This window comes from Phoca vitulina, unplaced genomic scaffold (genome assembly GCF_004348235.1).
Source record: "Phoca vitulina isolate PV1807 unplaced genomic scaffold, GSC_HSeal_1.0 scaffold9, whole genome shotgun sequence".
Taxonomy (NCBI): Eukaryota; Metazoa; Chordata; class Mammalia; order Carnivora; family Phocidae; genus Phoca; species Phoca vitulina.
Genome location: NW_022589712.1, coordinates 3,824,533 through 3,849,381, shown reverse-complemented (window position 1 = coordinate 3,849,381; position 24,849 = coordinate 3,824,533). Strand labels below are relative to the sequence as shown.

General features: G+C 41.4%; 1 protein-coding gene across 6 annotated transcripts in view; it reads right to left on the bottom strand.

Annotated features, from left to right (window-relative positions):
- Positions 1-24,849, bottom strand: part of PDE10A (phosphodiesterase 10A) — a 587,662-nt gene that overhangs the window by 34,001 nt on the left and 528,812 nt on the right. For all 6 annotated transcript variants that reach the window (XM_032407504.1, XM_032407502.1, XM_032407503.1 and 3 more), the window contains 5 exons: positions 19,559-19,701; positions 17,605-17,688; positions 15,856-16,006; positions 11,756-11,911; positions 2,110-2,282 (listed from right to left, as the gene is read on the bottom strand). In XM_032407504.1, coding sequence (XP_032263395.1) covers positions 2,110-2,282; positions 11,756-11,911; positions 15,856-16,006; positions 17,605-17,688; positions 19,559-19,701 — 707 coding nt within the window. The remainder of the gene's footprint in view (positions 1-2,109; positions 2,283-11,755; positions 11,912-15,855; positions 16,007-17,604; positions 17,689-19,558; positions 19,702-24,849) is intronic.

Sequence of the window (24,849 nt, the reverse complement as noted above, 5' to 3'; positions counted from 1 at the left end):
CACACATACACACACACACACACACACCCTAACACAGAACTTGGAATAAACACAGAAAAGTGCATGGGATGATATTATACCCAATAGATTGCTGGCATGGAGTTCAGAAGAACAGAATATTCTTCTTATATACACTTCTGCACTCTTTGAATTGTTAAGACAAACATGCATTACCTTTAAAATCATTAACTGTCCAAAAATTAATTAATCATCCATAATTAAGACAGTATACACCACTAACACACACACACATATGCATTAAGCACCAAGTATATTATTTGTAATTAGATTCTTAAATTTTCTATTTTAAAATAATTATTATAATCATTTTGCTAAAAAATATATGCAAGAAACTTGACATTAATTACATGACTCTTATAATCTAAAAAAAAAAAAAAAATGTATGCACATGGGTTTCAGCAAACCAAAGACTACTTTCATCCAGGGTATGTTATAACTACCGTAAGAAAGAGAACTGTAAACAAACACCTGTTTCTACAAGAACTACACACAAAACCTGTTGCAGGCAGAGAGACATGATGATTGTAAATCACATGCATCCTTTGGGCTGCAGGCAGAGGAAGATGTGTTGGGAAGAACCTTTGTGGTTCTTCACGACACTGAGCCCCCCTTCCATGATCCTGGGAGGCCCTGGCAATGTGTTCAGACCACCCTAGATGAAAATAAGATACCTGTTTTCCTTAAACAGGGCTCCCAAAATTGTGTAAGTTTCAGGCTCTGCAAAATCTGGACCTGCCCCTGTTTGAATATAAACTGAATCCCACACAACAGCAGCTTAATCAAAGAAATGGATATCATCATATTATATGTATGTAATATTCTTGAAGAGGCAAACTTTATTACTTATCTATAGTCATTTGTAAACCTAAGGTTTTGTGTTTGTGGTACCTGAGTGAATTGCTTCTAAAAACTTTAAAACAGACTCTTCTAAAAAGAAATGTTATGATCAGTATTTCATGGATCATGGAGGAAGAATGCAAAGCACCCGAACAAAGAGAATATCGACCCAAGTTCAGCAAGACTAGAAGAGACCAGTAAACAAATGTTCACAAATCTAAAGGTAAAGATGGCATCACTTAAGGTGGACTCGGTCAGATGTGGAAACAGCAAAGGGAAAGTCCTAGCAGTAAAAGCTGGTGGTCATACCTAAAAACTGACAAGAGGAATAGGCAGGTTAGCCAAGGGACTGAGACCTAATACACAGAGGGTGGACAGGTTCACAATGAACACACCTGATACATTTCTGATTTTGTTAGGCAAGGCATGCCTTCTCAGAAAAGATAAACCAGATAAATTTAGCCTGATGCATTAGAACATTTTAAGTAATCTAATTCTCCTTGTTCTGACTCCATGTCCATGAAACAAACTTTTGATTGTCACTTGTTTCCCAAATGATCTGAGCACACCGAATGCCAATATTCTGATGCTTGTAACTAGAATATATGTTTGTAGATGAATAAAACGGAATTCCAGTTTTATCCATCAATCACGTTAGCTTGGTCAATAAGATCTGGATTCTGAAAAATGAATCCATTTTCATTCGCTTTTGAGTCTGTGAAGCCAATGACCAAACCCTGGACTGAAATGAATTCAAGGAGCGGCCTCTTATAAAATGACATCTCTTTAAAAGTACCCATTCCTGGGGCGCCTGGGTGGCTCTGTTGGTTAAGTGTCTACCTTCGGCTCAGGGCATGATCTCCAGGTCTTGGGATCAAGCCCCACGTCGGGCTCCCAGCTCAGTGGGGAGTCTGTTTCTCCCTCTGCCTCTCCCCCTGCTTGTGCTCTCTCTGTCCCTCTTTCTCTTTCAAATGAATAAATAAAATCTTAAAAAAAGTACCCATTCCTATGTGAGCAGTTTAAATTGCAATTCATATTTTAATATATCCCGATAATTCACTCTCAGTAATTTTGTCAAATAAGGAAATGCAAAGCAAATATAAATACATGTAAAACAAAAAGAAAACATAAATATTTTTACACTTCTTCTTTCAAATATAAATTTATGCTAAATTACATTTCTGTTTTTAAGTGTAAGTTTATTCCAGACAATACTTGCTAGGCTTCTAAGCTTTTAAAGATGATTTTTACCTATGTGATTGATTATTAAGGTTTAGCGATCCAGTCTGGTACATCTCCTCCAATTGTTTCCTGTTTCCAAAGTACAGAGCAAGGTCTGTGGCAATGATAGCTTTGCGGATGATCTCGAGCACCTGTTCATATTCACTGGAGCTCAGGGTGGAGAAGATATTGTGCCCTTCCAACTATGGAGAAAACACAAATACCACCAATAGCAAGCACAAGCTCTAATCTTACGACATTTGCAGGTATTTGAAACAATACAGACAGTCAATGGCATCTGGCACACAAATGACAGGTTTGGGGGAAACAAAAGGATAGTTTGTAATGATTAATGGAAATTAACGTCACAGTTTCTCTTTAAGCTACAACAGTGAAGCTACTACCACTTAAATGATCTATCTCCGACGGTAACATCATTTGCTACCACAAAATCCCAGTTATTTAAATATATAGCTAGTTTTGGGAATTTCCAGTAAGCAATTAAAGGACTAGAAAACATAAAATACTTAAGACATTTCTTCTTAAACTAATTTAAAACTTTTTTTATATTAGACTGGAAATTAATGGATTAAAAAATCATGGATATCTTTGTCCACTTAGCAAGTCTAATGAATAGTAACCTACTTTCTCCATATTATAGAAGAAAATGTCCCACAACCTCAAAATAAAGTTTAGTCAGGCATATTAAAATTTCTCCCTACAGGTAACAACCTTTTTCCATAAAACACAAATTGCTGAGGTGCAAACATTGTAGGGCCATCCTCTCTTCTTCTGTCCTCATGGGAGGGCGGACAGCAGACCATCACCCTGGACAAGATCAGAACACTGGGCATTTGGACTCTATTACCTCAGAATTATTCTTCCGCATATGAATCTGTTAAAAACTTTTTACAATAACTGAGAATCTTAAGTCTTTATTTGTAATTGAGATAAAAATGGGTCGTTTTTGTTCAAACAAAAAAGACTGAATCATAAAGATGGATTCAATTTGTGGGCTCATCAACTGTAAAATTATTCATTATTAGTCAACATAATTCTACTGTAATTGATTGTTTTCACTTGCTCTGAGCTATATTTACTGGCTGATAAAATACATTAAAAATTTGAAACTATTAAAATATATTTTACAAAATCAGACATTTCTCTAAGACACTGCCTCCTTCCTATTACTCTGAAATAAGGCCGTACATGCACCATTTGTTTTCAATCATCAGAATCTTTATTACCTACTCTTAAGCTTTTATAAATATTTAAATTATCCTATGATAAGTGCAGCAAATGGAATTAGCTCTAGTTGGTTATTTTCCTGACAATAATAATAAGAAGGCCTTACATCTGTAGGATGCTCTAAATTCACAAAACATTTTCAAACGCATGATTTCATTTTCAAATTATTAAATTTAAATAAATCTGATGTCTAATTGAAATGAAGTTATTTGCTGAAGCATCAACAAGATTTTTCTTTGAAGAGCAACTGCAGTGCTTCTATAAACTGGTCATTTCGGTCATTTTTAGTAATGCAATCTCATCTGAAGCAGCTTTCATCTGAAGCAGTATTCTGTATTCAAGCAGAATACAACAGGGCCAAAGGGTAGACGTGATGAGAGACTTGAACTCGACACAAGGAAGAACCCCCTGAAGCTCAGCTACCATGGGGATGGAACAGGGACGACACAGGAGATGCTGTGGGGGGGCGGGTTCAGGCACAGGCTGCTTGGTAACTGAGGGGACAAGGGGAGGGGATTCAAGCTTTGGGAAGGTGGCTGAACTCAACTCTCCAAAATTTTAGTGCAGGAAGATAAAATTTTTTCTCTGACTCCTGCTATGAAATCTGCTTTGCTTTCATTTGATCCTAACTCAAGTAAAGCAGTAGCCTCCATTTCAACATTTAATGCCTCGTCACCTACGCTCCCAAATCATAAACACATTTCACACTGGTAGGTTTGGTTGGTACTCATGCACACATCTGCTATTGGCAGGTCATCCGAAGAGCAATCACATGTGATACGTATTTACATGCTTTATTCTATTACCAATAAACCAGTAAATTACAGTGTATAAAAATATTCTGTCATACTGTTGGAAATTTTTTTTAGATTTCTCTAAAATAGGAACTTCTTAGCTTGGGTTCCAGAAACTCTCTCCGGGACCACAGAGTTATAAACTCACCGCATCTATCTACCTATCTATAAATTATGTGTTGAGTGCGTCATCCATAAGCATATTATTTTATCAGATTCTCGAAAGTATCCATGATCTATGGCAAATGGAGACCCATTTTAAAGGATGTGTATATATTCTGTTGGCTACTTTGGATTTACTATTTCTTGTATTACTTTTCTTTTTAAAAAATTTCTATTTAAATTCTAGTTAGAATTTAAATATACATTGCAATATTGGTTTCATGTACTTTTTGATATTAAAGGCAACTAGGTGGAGAAGTCCAGTAGAAGACCTTCATAAGGAGAAGTTGTAACTAGGACCCTTTTACTGCCTTCTGCAATATTCTGCAAGAGCAAGGGTAACAAATGAATACACAAACAGTATCCTTTCAAGAGGATGGAGTACATATTTTTTAGCACTTTGCTCCTACCAAAGGAAAATAAGGGAGATACAGCAACCAAACACAGCAGATAAACAGCTTAAAATCTTTTAAAAGCTCCAATTTCACATTAGTTAACATTAAAACCTCATAATATAATACTTTTATATACCAACTGATGAGTGTATTATAGTTAATGTCCCAGGTTATAGTGTTTGAAGTTTATGTTAATTCAAGGCAGTTCATCCCATTTTGTATCAATCAGGCATGAAATAACCCACATTTTATATCGGGAAATGTTCCTAAAATCCAGAGATGGGTGAACTGCATCTAGTCCTTAGGCCTGTGAGAGCATGTGTGGGCTTGGCTGCGGGTGCTCTAAGCAGCCGAGGTCTGGGAGCTCCCGGAGAACACGCGCGATGCTGGGATCAGCCCCGTGCTGGAAGCCCCCCAGCGACCCACGCCCTGGGTGGGTGATCTATCGGCCCCTCCAGCTCTCAGACATGGTGAGCCATGGATTCTCAGCCGTCCACTGCACTGCTGGAGCGCTTCTGCCTGTGTCTTTCCCATCACGAGATGAAGAATGTATGTCTTTACTGATTTGGCAGATATTTAGTGTGCAATGTTTCACTTTGTGTAAGGATGTTCGTACGACAGTAGCTAATCTGCCCACAGCCCCAAACAACGTGAGTTCATCTGTGAGGGGTTCACAGCTTAGTGGGAGAGACGCATATAAGCACATGATAAAACGGATGGAGCGGTCTCTGGGATGGAGTTAAGTGATGGGCTCCGGAAGGGCAGGGGCCATGGATTCTGCAGGACAAGGAGGGGTCATAAGAGACCACATGTGTCCAGTGGGAGCCACACAAGTGCCGTAGGGCTCAAGTACATCGTCTGCATGGAGAAATGGTGACACGGTGAGAGTTCAAAGGCCTCGTGTCAGAACTGAAATGATCACTGGAAGGTAGTAACAAGGAAGGTCATGACAGATGAAGCCTGTTTTAGGACAATTGCTCTAGCAACAACGTGGGTTGCGGGGAGGTTAGGACCGAAGCGGAAGGACACACTGATCCATCTTTCCTTAGCAAGCTTTTACAATATTATTATTAATCATAAATAATTCTTTCCAAAGCCCCATGCTGCTTAGCTCTATGAAAGAGATTCTTAAAAGAAAGGCCTTGGAACTCAGATTTCAATACCTGCATGCCAACCAGCCCAAGCTCACCCGGGTGGGTGTAAGTTACCACCACAGGAAGCCACAGGCATGGGCTGAATCATTCAGGGGATCTGAGATGACAAAAGTCAGTTGCCTCGAGCATTCACAACAGCAATGGCTGGGTATTTATTCAGGTACTTCATCGTCTACTGCATCAGACCACAGGCTAGGAAGCACAGTAGTACTGTAATTAAGAACTCAGGGTTTGGAGTCAAACAATTCTAGTTTTTAATCCTGTTCTTACTAGCTGTATGACAATGGACAAGTCACTTAACCTCTTTGATGCACATTACTCTTTGTAAAATGGAAATAAACGGATACCTATCTCATAGAATATTATAAAAATCAATGTGTTAGTATGTGCAAAATTCTTAAGTTTCTGATTTATTATAGTAAGTATTAAGTAATAAGTACTACAATATTTATAATGAGTACCTAATAAATGATGAAATGATTACTATGATGATGGTGGTGACGAAGAGGTCAAAATCTACCAGTAAAACTTCTGCAGCCGGAGCTAAGGGACAGAAAGGAAAATCAAACAAACAAATACACACATATGCCCAGAAAGAAATGTGGTAGCCAAAGATCACTTCTATCCATTCAGAATATATCTGCAGAAAAGGACAAGTTTAAGCTAGCCTCTGTGTGATTCATTTTAGCTTATTCGTAAAGGCAGTGTTGGATAGAAGTACCACAACTTTGCAGTAAATTCTACTTTGTGCAGACAGACTGGAAGAATGGCTTGTTAGCAGCTATAAGAAGTAATGAAAACGTCACAGGATCCCAGAATGTTGGGTATAAAGACAATTCTCTTAACATCTAAACATATTTCAAAAGCACCAGACAATTCAAGATTAATGGAATATTGAGAAAATTTTCTTAATAACAAGAAAGATTATTCCTAATTAGTCTGTTTTTTTTTAATTTTGACTTGTGACTACTTAACATGAGATACTCACAGAAGGCAAAATACAGAAAAAGGGTGGCTTCAATATTCAAACTAATCACTGACATCTCATTAGGAAAGACAATATTCTAAATATGGATTTAATATTCCAACACTAATGGTTCTACCACAATTACTAAAATATGTGGGCAAGCTTTGGGTAAGAAAAAAGCTTACCTGCTTTCTTGGATGTCACTGTCCACACAAAATAGTCTCCTTACTTGAAGGCATTTTGCACTTTTTGTTTCAGTACCAAGCTACCTTTTTGTCCTAAGGAAACTCACTGACTCACTCTACCTAAATAATACTTGGCAGTTTTCAGTCTCCAAACTTTGCACTCAGTGTTTTGTGTCCCCTGAACTCTCTTGCATCCACATTCCGTACCTTCATGTGACCACCGCCAGCCTTTTCAGGAGATCCAGTGATGGGTGGGCAGGGACAGGGATGCATGAGGGGCAGTGACTGTCCTCACTGGGCTTATAATTCAGAGCAGGGGCAAGCTAAGCTCGCCAACAGAAAATTTCAATATAATGTGAAAAAACTAAGATACGTATCTGTTTGCGGGCTCGGGGGCCATGTAAAGGGGTGCATGGCTGTGCTCCAGCTGAGTCATAAAATAACTCCACTAGAGGACGTAATGCCTGAGCTGAGCCTTGAAGATAAGAAGTTGGCCCAAAAAGGCAGTGGGAGAATTACAAGCAGGAAGGATGCCGGCAATGACACAGAAGTAAGAAACAGTCTGCAGCCGAGAAGTGCAGCAGCTACAACAGTCCTAGAACACCCACACACCATTCACTAAAGACCTGAACATCAGTTTAGAAATGGAATTTATTGGGGCACCTGCGTGGTGCAGTCAGTTAAGCGTCTGCCTTCGGCTCAGGTCATGATCAGGGGGTCCTGGGATCGAGCCCCACATCGGGCTCCTTCCTCAGCGGTGAGTCTGCTTCTCCCTCTGCCACTCCCCCTGCTTGTGTTCTTCTCCTTCTTGAATAAATAAATAAAATATTAAATAAAAAAAAAAGAAATGGAATTTATTCCTGACCCCACAGGACCCTTGATGACTTAAACAGGAGAATAACATGTTCAGACATGTACCTGGAAGATGGATTTGAGAGAGGCAAGCTTGGAGAAATGGTGGTCAATGAGGGAAAAAAGGTAGATAACAGATGATGAAGGCAGAATGCGGGATGTCAAAGAAGCAAGGTCACTGGTGGACGTGCAGGAGGCTGGAGGAGTCAGAAGGGCCAGTTTAGCATGTGGTGGGGGTTCCCTCTGTCTGGAATGCCAAGGGCCCCGATCATCAGGAAACCAGTCCCGATACCCTGGTATTAAGAGGTAATGGGCAGCTCAGCAAAAGCCGAGAGTGTAGATAAGAAATAACAACACTGCTCTTACTTCATCCATGACTTAACCTCTTCCCACTGCCCACTCAGCAAGGGACGGCCCACTGCATCTCTCTCACCGAGACAAGTGAGGGCAAGCCAGGACCAAATACACACGCCTCCCGTCTTTGTGTGAAGTGATGTGTTTGTGTGTTAGACTGACATTAGCTTTTTATATATATTTCCTACTCTCTCTGTTTATTGACGTTGCCGTGTTCAGCCAGGGGGGCGACAGAGCCCCCCGGTCGCCCAGATCACCCATCGTCAGCGCGGGCATCCACCCTCAGGCAGCACCGGGGTTAACAAAACTGACGCGCTCACACAGACGCAGACGCACAGCTCTGGGAAGGCCTGACACGGAGCTATCTCCAGCCGTTATATACCAAACTATTTATCTTCTGTCAGGCCATGCTGCCAGAGGAAGGACAGTTCCAGGTCCACAATCCTCTGTGTGGCCACAGTGATAGAGATCTGCAGAGATCAGGAGTCAACGTGGTGAACACTGCAGATCAACTGAGGTCTCAGAGGTATCGTCGTGAGATAACAACATATTGTTCTCTTATTATAGTAACTGGAATTTGGAATTTTTACTATTACCCTAGACTATCACCTTAAATTGGTCAAGTCTGGAGTTGTCTTGATAAAACCTAAAACTGGCAGGCCTTGGCACCGGGATGTGGGGGTGGGGAGATGGAGGCCACCACCGGAGGAGAGGTACAACAATAAGCACAATTCTGGTCACACTGACTGCTGAGTTCGGGTGTCTGGAAACTGAAGTCCCCTGTGCCCGAGGAGTGAGAGCCACAGGCGACGGTGACCAGGAGGACTCCAGAGAGCAGCCCGGCGGAGCACTGAGACTGAGAGCAGCGTGAGAGCAGGGATTGGTCTCTGTCGTTACTATACCCCCTGGGCCTCAAATGGGGTTGGCAGCTGGGAGGAGCTCCATAAATGTTTGCTATTAAAATGAAATTCAAGGGGTAGTTAGAGATGGATCTGAGAAGAAATACTCCGAGAAGTATCATGAGCATAAATGTCAAATCAGCAGAGAGTACAGAAATTTCCAGAAAAAGAAGGAAACCTTTCCTGAATACTCCTGCCCACGGTGATGGGCCATCTGTTTATGATCCTGATACATCTCTCCCTGTCCCAACTCACAGAGGAGGCTTTAGGTCAGTTCAGCATATGGATTCAGTTTTTAAACGGTGGGCTTTTCTGGATGTATGGCAATGCCCAGGGCTTCTTTCCAGCTTCTCGTTCTTGTGATCTTGAGGAAGCCTGTAAGCATGCTGAGTAACTGACCTTCTCTAGAAATGGAGAACACATGCGCCCTTACCATGCCTCATCACTGACTGAACCCCATCTCCAATACTTGGAATCTAACGATTCTTCGACACCTTCTCGCCAATAGCTTGCCTGCGCTGAATTCCCTGCCCTGGGTGCTGCTTCTATGTTCTGACCATTCTAGGAACACTATGTTGTGTAATGTAGAGCTGAGGGCTTGCTCAAAATGAGAGACCATTCTGAACCCCCGTTGTTGATGGCAGCAAATGGGCCAAGTCTCCCAGCACTGGGGTGGGTCCCGGCCTCTCCATCCCTACATGGTTTCAATCACTGCTATGTCACAGGGTTTAATTTTTTATTCTACCCAGCAGCATTGTACTTTATGCAATCCCTATTTCAAAACGAATCCTATTATATTTAAAATAGGGTTTCCAAAGAAACCTTATAAAGGCTATTAAAATTATTTACAGATTACATTACTAAAATATTGTCATAGTCAAATGTATGAATTAGGACATGGGATGCCAACGCAGTGAGTCTGAATTATCTCTACATGAAGGCATCCTGATGTCATTTTTGGCATTTACCCTTTGTCCTATACAAATAGTCCTGTATCATGAGGAAGATCAGAGTACACAGAAAAACTGTCATGAAGTTCTATAATGTTTGTCATTTACAAAAAGCACATTTCTATACACACACAGACACACACACAGATATGTACATACCCACACACATCTTTTATCCTGCTTAAATTACTAGGTAGGTAGGTATGTTTGTATCTACCTATCCATACATACATGTATCATTTTAAAACTAAAGAAAGGATTGGTGCTAAGGGAACATCAGGAGTGTGACTTCCTACTGCTTTCAGGGAGAGGACCAGCTGTGAGCAAGTGGAATAATCCGCTAGCTGCCGGATACGGCTTCCAAGTGCCTGAAGCAGCCCCCTCTCTGAAACCCCTCACTGTTACCAGCACGTAGCCGGAATGACACTGCACTGAGGTCATCATTTACCTTCTCGGTCCTGAGGAAACAGGACCCAGTCAGGTGTGTTTTGCTGGATTTTGAAAAGGTCTGGGCATGCAATACTACCTACTGACCCCTTGGACAGTTGGGACCCAGACGACAAACAAGGCCAGTCAGGGAGAAGCTGAGGAGAGAAAACCGAAGCCTGGGTACTCAGAGGGAGGCCCGGGCCACACGAGGATGGGAGACTGCACCAGGGGCCAAACAGCCTCCCGCTCTGCAGCTCGCGCACAGCCAATCCTGCTGGAGTTGCTGCCGGGCTTTCTCACACAGCCCCGCGGAGCCCATGTCCTTCCTTAGAGGCATCTGCGGAAGACCTAATGGGACTTCTCTTCCTACACTGGTGCTGACGACAAGAAGAAACACAGAGTCCACTTTTCGGAAGTCAAAGCACATTTAAGAAATTGTCTAGGAAAGGAATCAAACCATCATGAAGTAGTAGCTACCTTGTGAAGGTGAATTTGAGGACGAACGTTTAAAGTGAAGACAGAACATAAGGAATAGCATAGAGGACATTAGGAGAAGGAAGGGAAAAATGAATGGGGGGAAATTGGAAGGAGAGACAAACCATGAGAGACTATAGACTCTGAGAAACAAAGTGAGGGTTCTAGAGGGGAGGGGGGTAGGTGGATGGGTTAGCCTGGTGATGGGTATTAAAGAGGGCACGTTCTGCATGGAGCACTGGGTGTTATACGTAAACAATGGATCGTGGATCGCTACATCAAAAACTAATAATGTAATGTATGATGATTAACATAACATAATAAAATAAAATTAAAAAAATAAAGTGAAGACAGAGCATATATATCAGACGGTGAGGTGAGGTCTGCCCTTGTCTAGATCAAGCACCAAGAACATCTTAAAAACAATATAATAAAAAACAGAACACACACAAGAGAACTAAAAGGACTTTAGTGCACTTAAAACCTTGATTTGCCTAACTCTCAAGATTTATTGTTCAATACGTTTGGGTTTAAGAATATGATAATCCATATAAATAAATTTAATATGTGAAACAAACTTTGCCTTAGAGTATCATGTACTTAAATCAAAGCAAAAAAAAATATATATATATATTCAAAATCTTCACCAAGGAGTCATCATCCAAAAAGCCCACGACTATCTAACAATGACCATACCTACAATGTTCTACAATAAAACGTAGCTGCTGTTGTTAGGAAGCCACACCAACATCCCTCATTTATGTATCAACCATGAGAACCTCTCCAGGGCGGGGATGGGGGGGGTTTGCTCACCTGGAGGATGGACACTGTCTGGGAGAAGTGATGCTGCTCCATGGTAGAAGTGGAATAGAGAGCTGCCAGAGGGTGATCGAATTTCTGCAGGTAGCTGTTACTGAAACCCCTGTGGTCCAGGTCATGACACAGACACGCGATTAGCAGTCCTTTGCGCTTCAAAAAAAATAACACAGTGCACGGATGTTCAAAACAAAGCAATGGATGTGAAGAGAGTCACAGCTCATCACTCCTCTCATATGGATAGGCTCCTGCCCCTGCAATAGCCCACATCCTTAGGAATCTCTGAGACTCCAGATAATCTAGCTTTTTTTTTTAAACATCTTTCTTTGTGTTTTTCTGCTTATGAACTTGACAACTGAATTATTCTTGAGTTTTCTGGTTCAACTCTGGGGAAAAGTGTAGGTGGTATCAAATTAATGCAAATGTTCCCAAGAATTACAGATAAAGCTAATCTGCACAAGGAGAGGATAGTTTCAGTGCTTCATTCAAAAATCCACTCAATGAGGGCGCCTGGGTGGCTCAGTTGGTTAAGCGACTGCCTTCGGCTCAGGTCATGATCCTGGAGTCCCTGGATCGAGTCCCGCATCGGGCTCCCTGCTCGGCAGGGAGTCTGCTTCTCCCTCTGACTCTCCCGACCCTCCTGACCCTCCCCCCTCTCATGTTCGCTGTCTCTCTCTCAAATAAATAAAATCTTAAAAAAAAAAAAAAAAAAAAATCCACTCAATGTTAAATTTCAAAAATGCTACTGCTACTATAGATAAAGAATATAACAGGCAAATCATATAGCATGTGACAAAATGGCAAATTGTACAGAGAAAAAGGCAGAGCAGGCGGAAGCGGGCGAAGTGTTAAAGCAAGCAAGGTGGGCCACGGAGAGTCCACGTGAGCAGGCCGGAAGGTGAAGGAGAGAAGCAGGAGACTTGGGCGGCGGGAAGAGGCAGTGTTAGCTCATGCAGGTGAGCCTGCCCAGCCAGCAGGGTGTCAGGGGGTGGCGGGGGCTGTGGATGGGCACAAATGCCAGAAAGGGGAGCTGACCATCTTCTTCGAGGCCTTATTTTCTGTGGGAACCAGGGAAGGACTACAGGGTTTTAGCAGAGCACTGATAACATCTAACTTACATTTTTTAGAAGATTACCATGCGGGCAATTGTACTGAGAACAGACTCTAGGAGGGGAAGAGAGACTGGTGAGGAGGCTTTTGTCATAATTCAGGCAAAAGCTTAGACCAGAGGCAGCACTGGGGGCTCAGCAGACGTGATGAAATCTGGCTGAGTTTTACAGGCAGGGTCAACAGGATTTTCTGACAGTCGGTGTGAGCCAAAGGGAAAGCAAGGAGGGGAGGGAAGGGAAGACAGGACTCAAGCACGGCTGCAAGGTGCTTCGCCTTGGAAAGTGCAGGACTGTCATCAACCGGCATACGGACAGTGGCAGGTGAAGGAGGTTGGAAGAAAAGGGTCAGGAGTTCAGTTTTAGATTGAGGGGTTCGGGGGAGATTTTGAGCTGATGGTTGTCTATTTTAGTTTAACCTTCTGGGGGGGGCAGGTCTCAGCTCGAGAAAGAGAAGTGTCGTGTATATGGCATTTTGGGCCACAAGACTGGCTGAGCCCACCACAGTTGTTTGAGGTCAGAGGAGGCCAAAGGTCTGAGCCCTCAAGTATTCCACCTTCAAGAAGTCTGAGGAAGAGAAATAGCAAAAAAACCCCAAAGCAACCCCCAAACCTGTGTGACCAGAAGAAACCAAGAGTGTTAGTGTTGGGTGTCCTGGAGCCACGTGGAGACAGTGACTCAGAGATCTGAAACGCAAGCGCTGACCCTCAGTGGGCAAGGCGCAGGGCACCATGGGTGACCCAACCCAGGGCACTCTCCGGGGGTGGGGCGGAAGCCTGATCCAAGCTGGTTTCAGAGAAAAAGGGAGGAGAGGAATTGGAGCCAGCCAGTGGGCAGCTCTTCTGTGTGTTTGTGGCAAGGGGAGGGCTGAGAAGTCAGGAGAGAGCTGAGTGCAGAGGCAGATCAACGGGGTGTGTTATGATGCAGGGAACAGCAGGGCGCTCCATGCAGACACGACCTTCCAGCAGAGAACAGCTGATGGAGGAGAGGGAGGGGAGAACTACTAGGGCAGGTCCTCTGAGGGGTGGAGGCGGTGCACAAGGTCAAGTGGAGAGACCGGCTCTGGAGAGGAAGCTAGTGGATGTGCTGGTGTGTGTGAAGTCAGAGCCCGCAGGGGGGATGCTCACAGGCAGGACGGGGTCTGCAGAAACCCCACAAGTTTAACTGGATGCCTCTGCCCTGCTCCTTTCTGATCCTCACTGAGCAGAACTCGTTCCTCCTGCAAACCTATTGGGCAGGGAGGCCTCCCCAGACCCCAGACTACCAGCACCCATCAACTGCTGGTGTCTGCATGGGAGCTGTCCTGCAGGCTCAGTGGTCTGAGGATAACTGAATTAGTTATGTTCTGAGTATTATTTTGGTTTTGGGTTATTCCCATATTTTCTGCTGTTGTGTCAACCATGATGAATCTGGTAAGAAATTTCAAGGTTTTAAAATCTTGCACAATAGGTAAAAGCTATTATGTACACCTTTCCAATCTTTTTTTACCTATTTGATTTTTATTGACATAATGTTCAATTGTTTTATTAAAATTATGCCAGAATCAAGCATGTGAAAATAAATTACGAAGTGAAGAAATTATCTTTGTTAATATATTCCTTTAGCAAGATCAAATGATAATTTCTTTCTTTCAAAAAAATATTTTATTCATTTATTTGAAAGAGAGAGAGAGAGTGTGCGCACGAGGGGGGCAGTGGCAGAGAAAGAGGGAGAAGCAGACTGTCATTAACTCCATTACCGTCCTCACCTTTCAAGCATTTCCCACATCCCACCTTGCTTCAACGGACAACAACATTTCATCACCCTGTTCAAGGGTGTTTTGAGCTCATATATTCCAAAAAGCACAATGAGATTCATGAGCTGCAAATATGTATACCATGAGAATTTCCTGGATCCTTAAATCCACTCAGGTTATTTGAAATGGAAAAAAAAAAAAAAAAGATAATTTCTAATAGCTTTATCAGAGATTAAATATCCCTTTTAAAAAATGTATTTTAAATTTTCACACATATTATTTTGGGATTATTTTTAGCCAAAAGGACCTGAGCTTTTGTGAAAACATCATGATATAATTCTAAAGATGAATTAGGCACTTAAATGAGAGTTAATTTGTAACTGCAAAATTTTCTCACTTATCTTAAAATTTTCCATTTTTGAATGTTTTTTCCTGCAATGCACCTTCTGAGTTTCCTGCCCAGACTGTGAATTTGGTCTAACGGGATGGAAGAGGCACAGGACTGGCCCTGAGGAGCGCTGGGTTCTGGTGCGAATGTGCCCTTGAGAGAAGCACAAGTTCCTCATCTCCGTCATGAGGAAGCCCCTTCTCTGCACGGTCAACATGTCCTCTGAAGCAGGACACCAGTTTTATGGAGGAGAAGAGAGGGGACTCATCGCTGGGACCGTGTGGGGGCGAGAACACGCTGGCGGTGGGCATCACTGAGTGCTGAGCTAGACAGCGGTGCACGGATGGACTAGGCAGCCCCAAATCTCTGAGTGTGTCACCAGCTCTGGGCATGTCAAGTCAGGTCAGTCAGGGAAGCCTCACAGAGCCCACCTCCTCATGGGACAAGAGACCACATACACATTTGTGTCTTAACTGTATTTAATGATTCAATGCTCTGGGTTCTCAAATCAGTAGGATATGTCTACATTACCCAGGGCACAGAGCAAGGAGAAAAGCAGACTCTGTTTACCTAACAAAGACTCTCAGAAGACATAAGCTTTCACAGGAAAAAGAGACCATTAAACGAGTGTTCCCTGGGGGGAATATTTTGGTGAAGTTGGAATTTCTGTATCGACATTCCTTACACAGAATAATATGACAAATAATGGGCACAGCAACTTTAAAAGTGTGCTTCTACTAAATTACTGACCTGTCGTAGAATCACACGTCCCATATCCATACTGGGAAGGTGCTCTAGACACAGAGTATTTAAATCCACTCAGGTTATTTGAAATGGAAAAAAAAAAAAAAAGCGTGTGCACACGCACCTCAAGGTCGGTGAAGAGCCCGTGGTTGTTCTGGAGAATGGCGTACATGCAGTGAGCCACAGTGACGGCGTGTTTCCAGTTGTGATAAGGAACCCGCCGATAGTTTTTCTTCACAGACATAATAAAACGACACAACTTTTCAAGCTCAAAGCTGTGTGGAAAAGAAAGTGTTAGGACAGAAACTGGTACAGAATCAATACGTTCTAGCTAGAACTCTGGTTTAAACACGTATGTCTGCAGCCACACAGACATGCACAGTGACGGAGTCCGGGAGCGCTGGGTCTCACTCACCGCTTCCCTTCTATTCCTCCAGCCAGTTAAGAGAGGAAGGCTCCTGCAGAGCTTCAGATCTGACACATTACCTGGCCTCGCAGGGGCGCACGCCAGAATCAGCAGGCGGCTGCCTGTCATTAACTCCATTACCGTCCTCACCTTTCAAGCATTTCCCACATCCCACCTTGCTTCAACGGACAACAACATTTCATCACCCTGTTCAAGGGTGTTTTGAGCTCATATATTCCAAAAAGCACAATGAGATTCATGAGCTGCAAATATGTATACCATGAGAATTTCCTGGATGAGAGACTATCCTTTCAAAATGGATCTGAAGTACTACGGCACACTCAAATTATTAAGTGGCAAATGGCCATACCAAAATGCTGACACAGTAAATAAAAAAGTGTGACATGTTTTTATTATGAAACATTGCTATTATGTTTTATTTTTATATTATCATGTATTTCTACTCATTTAAGGCCTCAGCAACTCCCTTGGGGAATTTAAGGCTGCTTAAAACAAAAGTATGTCAATATAAAACAGGGATCTTTGAAATACCAAGGTGATGAGAGCTCATAAAACTTCTAAAGATATATAACCTTTTTTTTCCCCACTGAAAATTTTCAAATGTCCTTGAAATATAAGGTATGTCATTTTAAGAGTTCCAACTGGTAAAACTCTCAACTGATATCTAAGAAATAAGTGGAGCTAATTATCCCGTGTACATCCTTTCAAAAGAGCAATTTATAAAAGTCACGGACAGAAGTAAGAGAAGACACAGAATTCAATAGCAAAGGAACGACAATTTAGTTTCAGAGCAATTAAGAGCCCTATAAGCCATTTAATGATTAAATGAGTGAAAAAGAGAAAAAGAAAATTATTCCTTGCATTTTCAGTATGTATGCTGAAGCTGTAAAAGGTTAAGTGGAAAGTCCTAAAAGGCCCCTAGGGCAGGCCACGGGAGAGGGGAAGGACCCGCAGGGGAAGGGAGCCACAGTGGAGTTGCTAGGAAGGCACTCGGCGCGGAATTAGGAGACCTGTTTCCGTCACACCTGTCCTAACAGAAACATAATGTAGGCTGAAAGCTGATGCTAAATTCAGTGCATGTTTTCCAAAACACACTTTCAAACAGTATGTAATTATGTGGAGCAGTAACCCCTGCCTCTTCCCATTACACAGCCTAAGGTAATTTTCACCTGTGTTTTTACCATCACTTGGTAGACATGTGGTTGTTTGCCAAGGGACAGCCACCCTGGCGAAGAGCTCGGCAGGCTGGAAAGGAAATCCAAGAAGGCTATCAATCTGTCTAATAACCTCAGCCTTTTTTTATTTAAATATTTTGAAAAAAATTATTTATATATGGCATATTTTCAGATAATTATCAACCAAGGAAGTGACAAGGCATTTAGGCAGGGGGAAGAAGAGGTCATATCACTCAACAGCTTCAGAAGGAAGTTCTTAGGTGATTCATACCAGGATGTCCCACAGGACCGATGGACCATGTAGACAAAAATTCCAGGCCACATGTTTTCAAAAGGACCAATGTCAAAGTGGAATCTGAAATGAAAAGAACACGAGGTTGATTAATAAATATAATCAGGATAAACATAAAAACAAATAAAGAAAGTCATTTAACTTTTTGTCGATTAAGAAACTAAAAAAACACTGGGAGTTCAGCCATCCCTTTCCCTGTCTTCTCAGTCACATCTTTGTTGTATTTAAATGTTTCCAGGAGGAAATTCCACACATTCCCTTAGGAACTTAGCCCAATATTTAAGTCATTGCTTAATTTTCTATTAAACAATCTGTAAAAAATGATGTTGCGGTTGTTATCAGAGCAGTAAGAGTACAAAATAATTTTATTACAAATACTACACATTTTACACAACTCATAGACCGGGGGGCGGGGAGTCGGGGGGGAGACACAGAATCTTCTATTTAAGTCCAGAGGAAAAACTTCATAAAGACAAACATCCAAAATTATTACCTATTTTTCATTTGCTAATTTAATTACTAACATTTAACCCAAATAAACACAATGGTAAAATATTAAAAGAATCCATGTTCCTCTAGTTATACTTCTGACACCAAATGTGTGAGTTTTCCACACCAAGCAATCCTCCAACCCTCTGCAGACACCACCTGACGTCCTACAGTTCAATTTACTTCTCACACTGCCCACAGCCAGCGCAGACCACGAGACTGCTCCCCCCGCCCCCCAACTTTAGGTGCCAATTGCAAGTCCTGGCCACCTATGCTTCTGACCACGGGCTATAAATCAGAGGTTTCCACAAACCCCACCTCAGGGTTTATAATGCCCTGGAATAGCTCACAGAACTCAGGGAAACACTTTACTTACTATTGCCAGTTTATTATTAGGGACACAACTCAAGAGGCACATGGAAGCGATGCATAGGGCAGGCCATGTGGGAAGGATTGAGGAGACTCCATGCCCCTGTAGGGTGCACCACCTTCCCAGCACTGAATGTGTTCACCGACCTAAAAGCTCTCTGAACCCCTTGTTCAGGGTTTTTGGAGGTCCCACTGCATAGGAGCATTTGATTAAATCATTGGTCACTGGGGATTAACTCAACGCCCAGTCCCTGTCCCCTCCCAGGAGGTCTGAGGGTGGCTGAAAATTACAATCCCCAAACCACTTGGTTGGCTCCTTGGGCAACCAGCCCCCTTCCTCCTACAGTCCTTCAATAGCAAAAACTCAAGTGTGGTTGAAAGAGGTTCATGATGAATCACTCAGGAAATTCAAGGGTTTTAGGAGCTGTGAGCCAGAAACTAGCCACAAAGACCAAATATATATATTTCTTATTATATCACAATATGTACTATATATGAACCATTCAAAGATAAACTGAAGCAAAACAAAAAGTCATTTGAATAGGGCAGAACCAAACCATTAGTGTTCAGGAGCGGTCTGCTGAAGGAGCTGGCAGAGACCCCTGCACAGAGACGGGGCCAGGGCACAGATGGGCAATCGCCGACCGACCCGTGGCTTCCAGGCCAGCTGGCTGTCCACGTCTGTGACACCTGCACTCGTTATTACTAAATCCTAAAATTCAGTCTGCAAATTTAAGATTATATGGAAACGAAAACTTTCAGACCTCGGATATCCAATGCCATCTTCAGCATTAAGTGCCGTATATACAGTGTAAAGTAGGCAGAAGACTAATGAGGAAAGTGAACATTTAACTCATTTCAAAGTGGCGTCGAGATTTTTTTTTCTAACAATAAAGAGATGTGGCCTTCCTGTCCATGATCTCTCATGAGATGTGGCGTCACCTGAGAAGGGACAATGGCAACAACGGAACCACACATGTGATACGGTGTTTGCAATTCTACTTCTGTACCCATGTCACTTTAGGCTGAATCAAATGAAAAATCCGTTCCTGGAGAAACAGGACAAGATTCTCACAATTCAATTTCTTTGCAGAGGCGCACGGGGAGGTTGAAGTGCATGAGGCCCTGCCACTCCTCTGCCGTGCAGATGCTATGGTAGGAAAGCTTCTCCATAGTCACCCGGTAAATGCACTCGGAATGACGGATTCGGTGATACATCTGGAAGGCAAATCCAAAAAACAAAAAGTAAAGCGAAATGAGTGTTTAAAGTAGTTACGTCACTGAGAATCAGAACTGGAACTGAAACCACCGCTGATCTACTAACTGCTCGTACCGTGCATTTCATACACACCGAAGATGCCCCCACTTGCGCCGTCAAAGATACAAAACACTAAGTTTACAAAAAAATTGTATTTCCATTTTAAAAGACTTATTAACTTCTGCACCCAGACACTGTCCCTGGGTCATGAGATTCCTTGGTATTTACCCACTGGTCCCTTCTTAGACACCCAGCCTCAAAAACCGTGAGAAATCAGTGTCTGCTGTCTCTAGGCCACGCGGTCTGTTCCTGCACCCAAACACACAGAGACAGACACTCCATCAGTCAGGAGGTAAGATTTTTTCCTATGTCTCCTTTTAAAAATATTTATTTTAATTCTTGGTGATGTCAAAGTCCTTTAGTCCAGGGAGTCTCAACAATGCTTGACCGTGAAGTCCATTATCAGTGAAAGAACCCTGGAGAGGACGCCCAATAAATGTACAGTCCTTTAGCAATTACGTGCACATGCACTGTGCAGATACACTGTTTACATTAAAACAGAAATAGAAAAAGATAAAAATACAAAGTACTTCCTTTTAATATTTTATTACTGAGCAAGACTTTTTATTCTTATTAGGCAATTACAAATTTTATAATGAAAGAACTAATTAAATGTATGTTATCAATTGTCAAGTGTTTTCTTCAGTGATTTGTGAGATGGTGATGTTAAGGTCTGGGTTCACTTTGATTTATTTTAATACTTAAGAGATTTTCAGTTATACTATTTGAGAAAGATATGCCAAAAAGTATGTGGATCCAAACGGGATAAAGGACTAGCTGTCCTTAAACATCACACTTATATAAGGTTTTGTTCCCTAGCCACTAATATTTTTGGCTTAAAATCACATAATTTTCCATTTCCCCTGATGCCAATCAGTTAATCCTGCAAATGAATTAGCTGCATCTTTATATATTATCCACCAGGTTCAAAACCAATGAAACTTAATGAAACTCTTCATGGGGAAGATTTTAGTAAGTTAAAAGCTGTTTCATAAAGTCATAAAAAAAATTCCATTTTAAAGGAAGAAAGAGGTAAAAGGGAATAAATAACAATGGAACAAACAGAAAACAAGATGGTGGATTTATACTTAAACATAAAATGTGATAGTAGAAATATCCTGGTTAAAAAGCAAAGACTGCCAGACTGAATAAAAAAGGAAGACCCAGCTTATGCTGTTTACAAGAATCCTACTTCAAAAATAAAGACCTAAATAAGGTAAAATGATGGAAAGGATATACCATATAACATGAGTTAAAAGAGAGCTGGAGTGGCTTAATATCAGATATAGTGTATTTCAGAGCAAAGACTATTATCAGGGATAAAGAAGGATTATTTCAAATGATAACGGGGTCCATATGTCAAGAGGACATAATGTTCTTAAACATCAGTTGGTTTTCACCAGGTGTGCAGAGGCAAGATGGTGGAGAAAGGACAGCAAATGTAACAAACTGTGCTGGACCAACTGGACACTCACATGCAAATAAATAAATGCAAGATGATCCTTACCTTTAACCATATGCAAAAATGTACTCAAAATGGATCACAGACCTAAATGTAAAACCTAAACTTCTAGAAGAAAACATAGGAGAAAATCTTTGTGACCTTGGGTTAGGCAAATATGTCTTTGGTAAAATGCTAACAGCATGATCATAAAAAGGAAAAAAAAAACAAGTAAGTTGGACTTCCTCAAGATTAATAACTGCTCTTAGAAAGAAACTGTTCACAGGACGAGTTTATTTGGAAAAGCAGCTGATTTCTTATTCAGTGTGAATGTCACTTGAGATTCCAAAGTCAGATTAAATACTGTTTATTTGAATATATCTTCCAAATAATTAAATATTGATTGTACTTTGTCATCAGAAAAGATCGGCACACTTGGAATATTTTTTTGTGAAGGATGAAATGTGCAATAATGTATGAATTCAACAACCATTCCAAGTACTTTGTCACAAGCAGCAAATGCGTGGACAGCACAACGGAAACAGGGGTCCGTTTCAAAGCTACCTTCGTAACTGTGAATCGTGTGGGCCAACGGGTACACAAGCCTCCTTCTCATACGGTTGAAGAACAACCTGGATCAGGTTAAAAATGTAAAGACAGAATTCCTGTTAACTTATTCATGACTTTTCAGGGGTGTTATTTTTCTTGTTTAAATTTGGGTTTAGTTTGGTATAAACATCGAATCATGTTTGCATCCAGGTTTTGTGATGCAACACTCAGCGGGTTAGAAGAGCTTTGGACCCGCGGAGCCAGATCCTCTAACGATACGGCCGAGTTAACTCGAGTGTCGACACTGACAGGGATGCATTCTTCAAGAAACACATGGAAACCTGTAAAGATTTTAAGAGGACCGATTTCTACCTCCTTAACTTTCACACATACTCTGACCTAAAAAATGACTTTTGTCTACCTCCCATTTCAGAATAACCCCTTCCTCAAATTGCTCTAATATAAAAACCTCTTGAAACAAAGGGAAATATAAAATATGGTATTAATGAGGTCTAATAGTGGTTTCTAAAGTTTTCATAAAATATTGAAGGTGGTGAAACTAAATAAATTTTCAGCTGATAGATCATTTAAAATAACTTTTGATGGTAGAGTTATCAGTACTTTTTGGCATCTTAGCTCAGGTGGAGTTTGAATTAAGAGAAATTGCTATAATAAAATTCTTTCTGCTATTTACTCATTAATGAAAGCAATTCTTAGGGCTTCCTCAAAACTTCCTCAATGAGTAGGAATAACACTGTTGCTGAATAGCGGGGATCCAGTTCCTCAATGTCAAAGAACAAAGTTCCAAAGATGGCAAGGAGATGGCCAGAAGGAGTTCTGCGGTGCGAGACGGGGGGTGTCTGTATATATCTCTGGGAGACAGAGAAGAGAATATGGCGGAGGCTTACGTACAAACTCTCTTCCAAAATACTGAGAAAAAGAGGGAAAGTGTTTCAGAGGAGAAACCTGGCAGACACGACCTTAACCAAGTGATGAAGCTAACATCACCAGTGAAAGGATGTGTGCCTGCTAATGGGACTCAATGGGAACACATCATTCCTCCATATTCCTGTCAAAATTATAACCTCAATATGATCATGCGGAAATACCAGACAAGCCCAAATTAAGAAGCATTCTACAAAATAACTGGCCTATACACTTCAAAAGTACTCATGCAAGGCAAAGAGTAAAGAATGGTTCCAGATTAAAGGACACCAAAGAACTTCACAGTTTAGCTAAACAGTATCTGGTACCTGTTTGGGGCTGAATTGTGCTCCCTAAAATTCGTATGTTGAAACCTTAAAGCCCCAGTACCTACCTCAGAATGTGATATATTTGGACATTTGGCCTTCGAGGAAGTAATTAAGGTAAAATGAGGTCAACAGGGTGGGCCCACATTCAGTATGACAAGTGTCCTTACAAGAAAAGGAGCTTAGGACACAGATATGCGCAGAGGGAAGACCTGATGAGGACACAGGGAAACGAAGCCATCTACAGACCAAGGAGAGAGGCCTCAGACGAAACCAAACCCACTGACACTTGGACTTCCAGTTGCCAGAACCGTGACAAAGTAACTTTCTGTTCTTTAGGGCACCCAGTCTGTCGGGCTGCCTGTGGCAGGTCTCACACACTAACACAGAACCAATGTGAGTTTCCGGACTCTTCAATTATGCAGCGGAGAGTAAGACGACGGATCTGTCTTTAGGAAATACAAGCTCAAGTATTTATTTAGGGGTTATGAAACATTTTGTCTAAAACCTACTCTCAAACAGGTCAGAGGAATATGACATCTATGAATGAGACAGAGAGAGAGAAGAAAGAAAGAATATCAAAGTAAAAATGGTAACGTATCAACACTGCGGAGCACGGGAATCTTTGTATTATTTTTGCAACTTTGCTTTCTGTCTGAAGTTAATTCAAAACAGAGAGTATAAAAAACTTACACTAAACTTAGTTTCATTCTAAAGAAGGTAAAATGTATGCACGGATATATTAACTGTTTTTTTATTTTAAGCCACAGACATCGCATTAGGATATAATAGTTTCCAATAATTTGTATTTTTTTGATAATTACTTATTAAAATTTCCTAACATGGTTGTTTTGACCACATGTATCCTAATAATGACCTATAATACACTACCACAAGCCAAATTAATTTTTAACATTTATTATAGATGTTTTAGATTATCTTAATTAATAAAACACTTTTAAGAATAAAATACATTACATGAGATCAAACTTTTGTGGGGTAATAGAAATACACATTCAGAGAGAGAAAAGAATGATACTGTAATTTCCAATCATAAGAGCCTGTTGGTGTATTCTTAAATGGACTAAACTGGCTTCAAGTAGATCCCATCGGATACACTTAAAAATCGATGAAAATCAACATTCAGGATATATTAGAATTTACATTCTCTGCAACTTTTAAACTAAACAAATGTAAGCTGTCAATATTTTTATTTATGAGAGAGAAATACAGCTACAGAAAATGTCTGAAGCAGAAAGTATCTGACAACTGCACTAATGTATTTCTGATGAACTGAGTAACAAGAAAGGTCCCCATGAGCGGGCACGTGGTGACGCAGCGGGAAGAGGGGGTCTTCTCATGGAGCAGCACCAACCGAACTGCAAACTGTTATCCCTAGTCACCAGGGCATTACTTTTTGCCATTTTTGTTCCTAATCATCTCTCAGCTGTTTCCACTAGCTATGTGGTTGCTCTTATGGAACTTAAGGTTCTATTTCCAAAGAGGCCATTTTTCTACATTAGGAAGGCGTTAACTCCCATTTATGTTGGTTTAGCTTTGAAAAAAAGGTGAATAAAATTTTCCCTGACTTCAGAATACCAGTAATATCACTAAAGGATTCCTAGAGTTGATAGAATCCTAGATGTTTTACCAACTATCTTAAAGTGAGACTTCCTAAGACCAATGGAACTGCACGGATTACGCAGTAACCAGGGCAGCCGTGCCGTGAGGGTCCAGTGAGCGGACAGCCAGAGCGCGTCCTGGGCGGCGTTCACACGGGGCTCATCGGTCCCTTTCGTACAAGACTC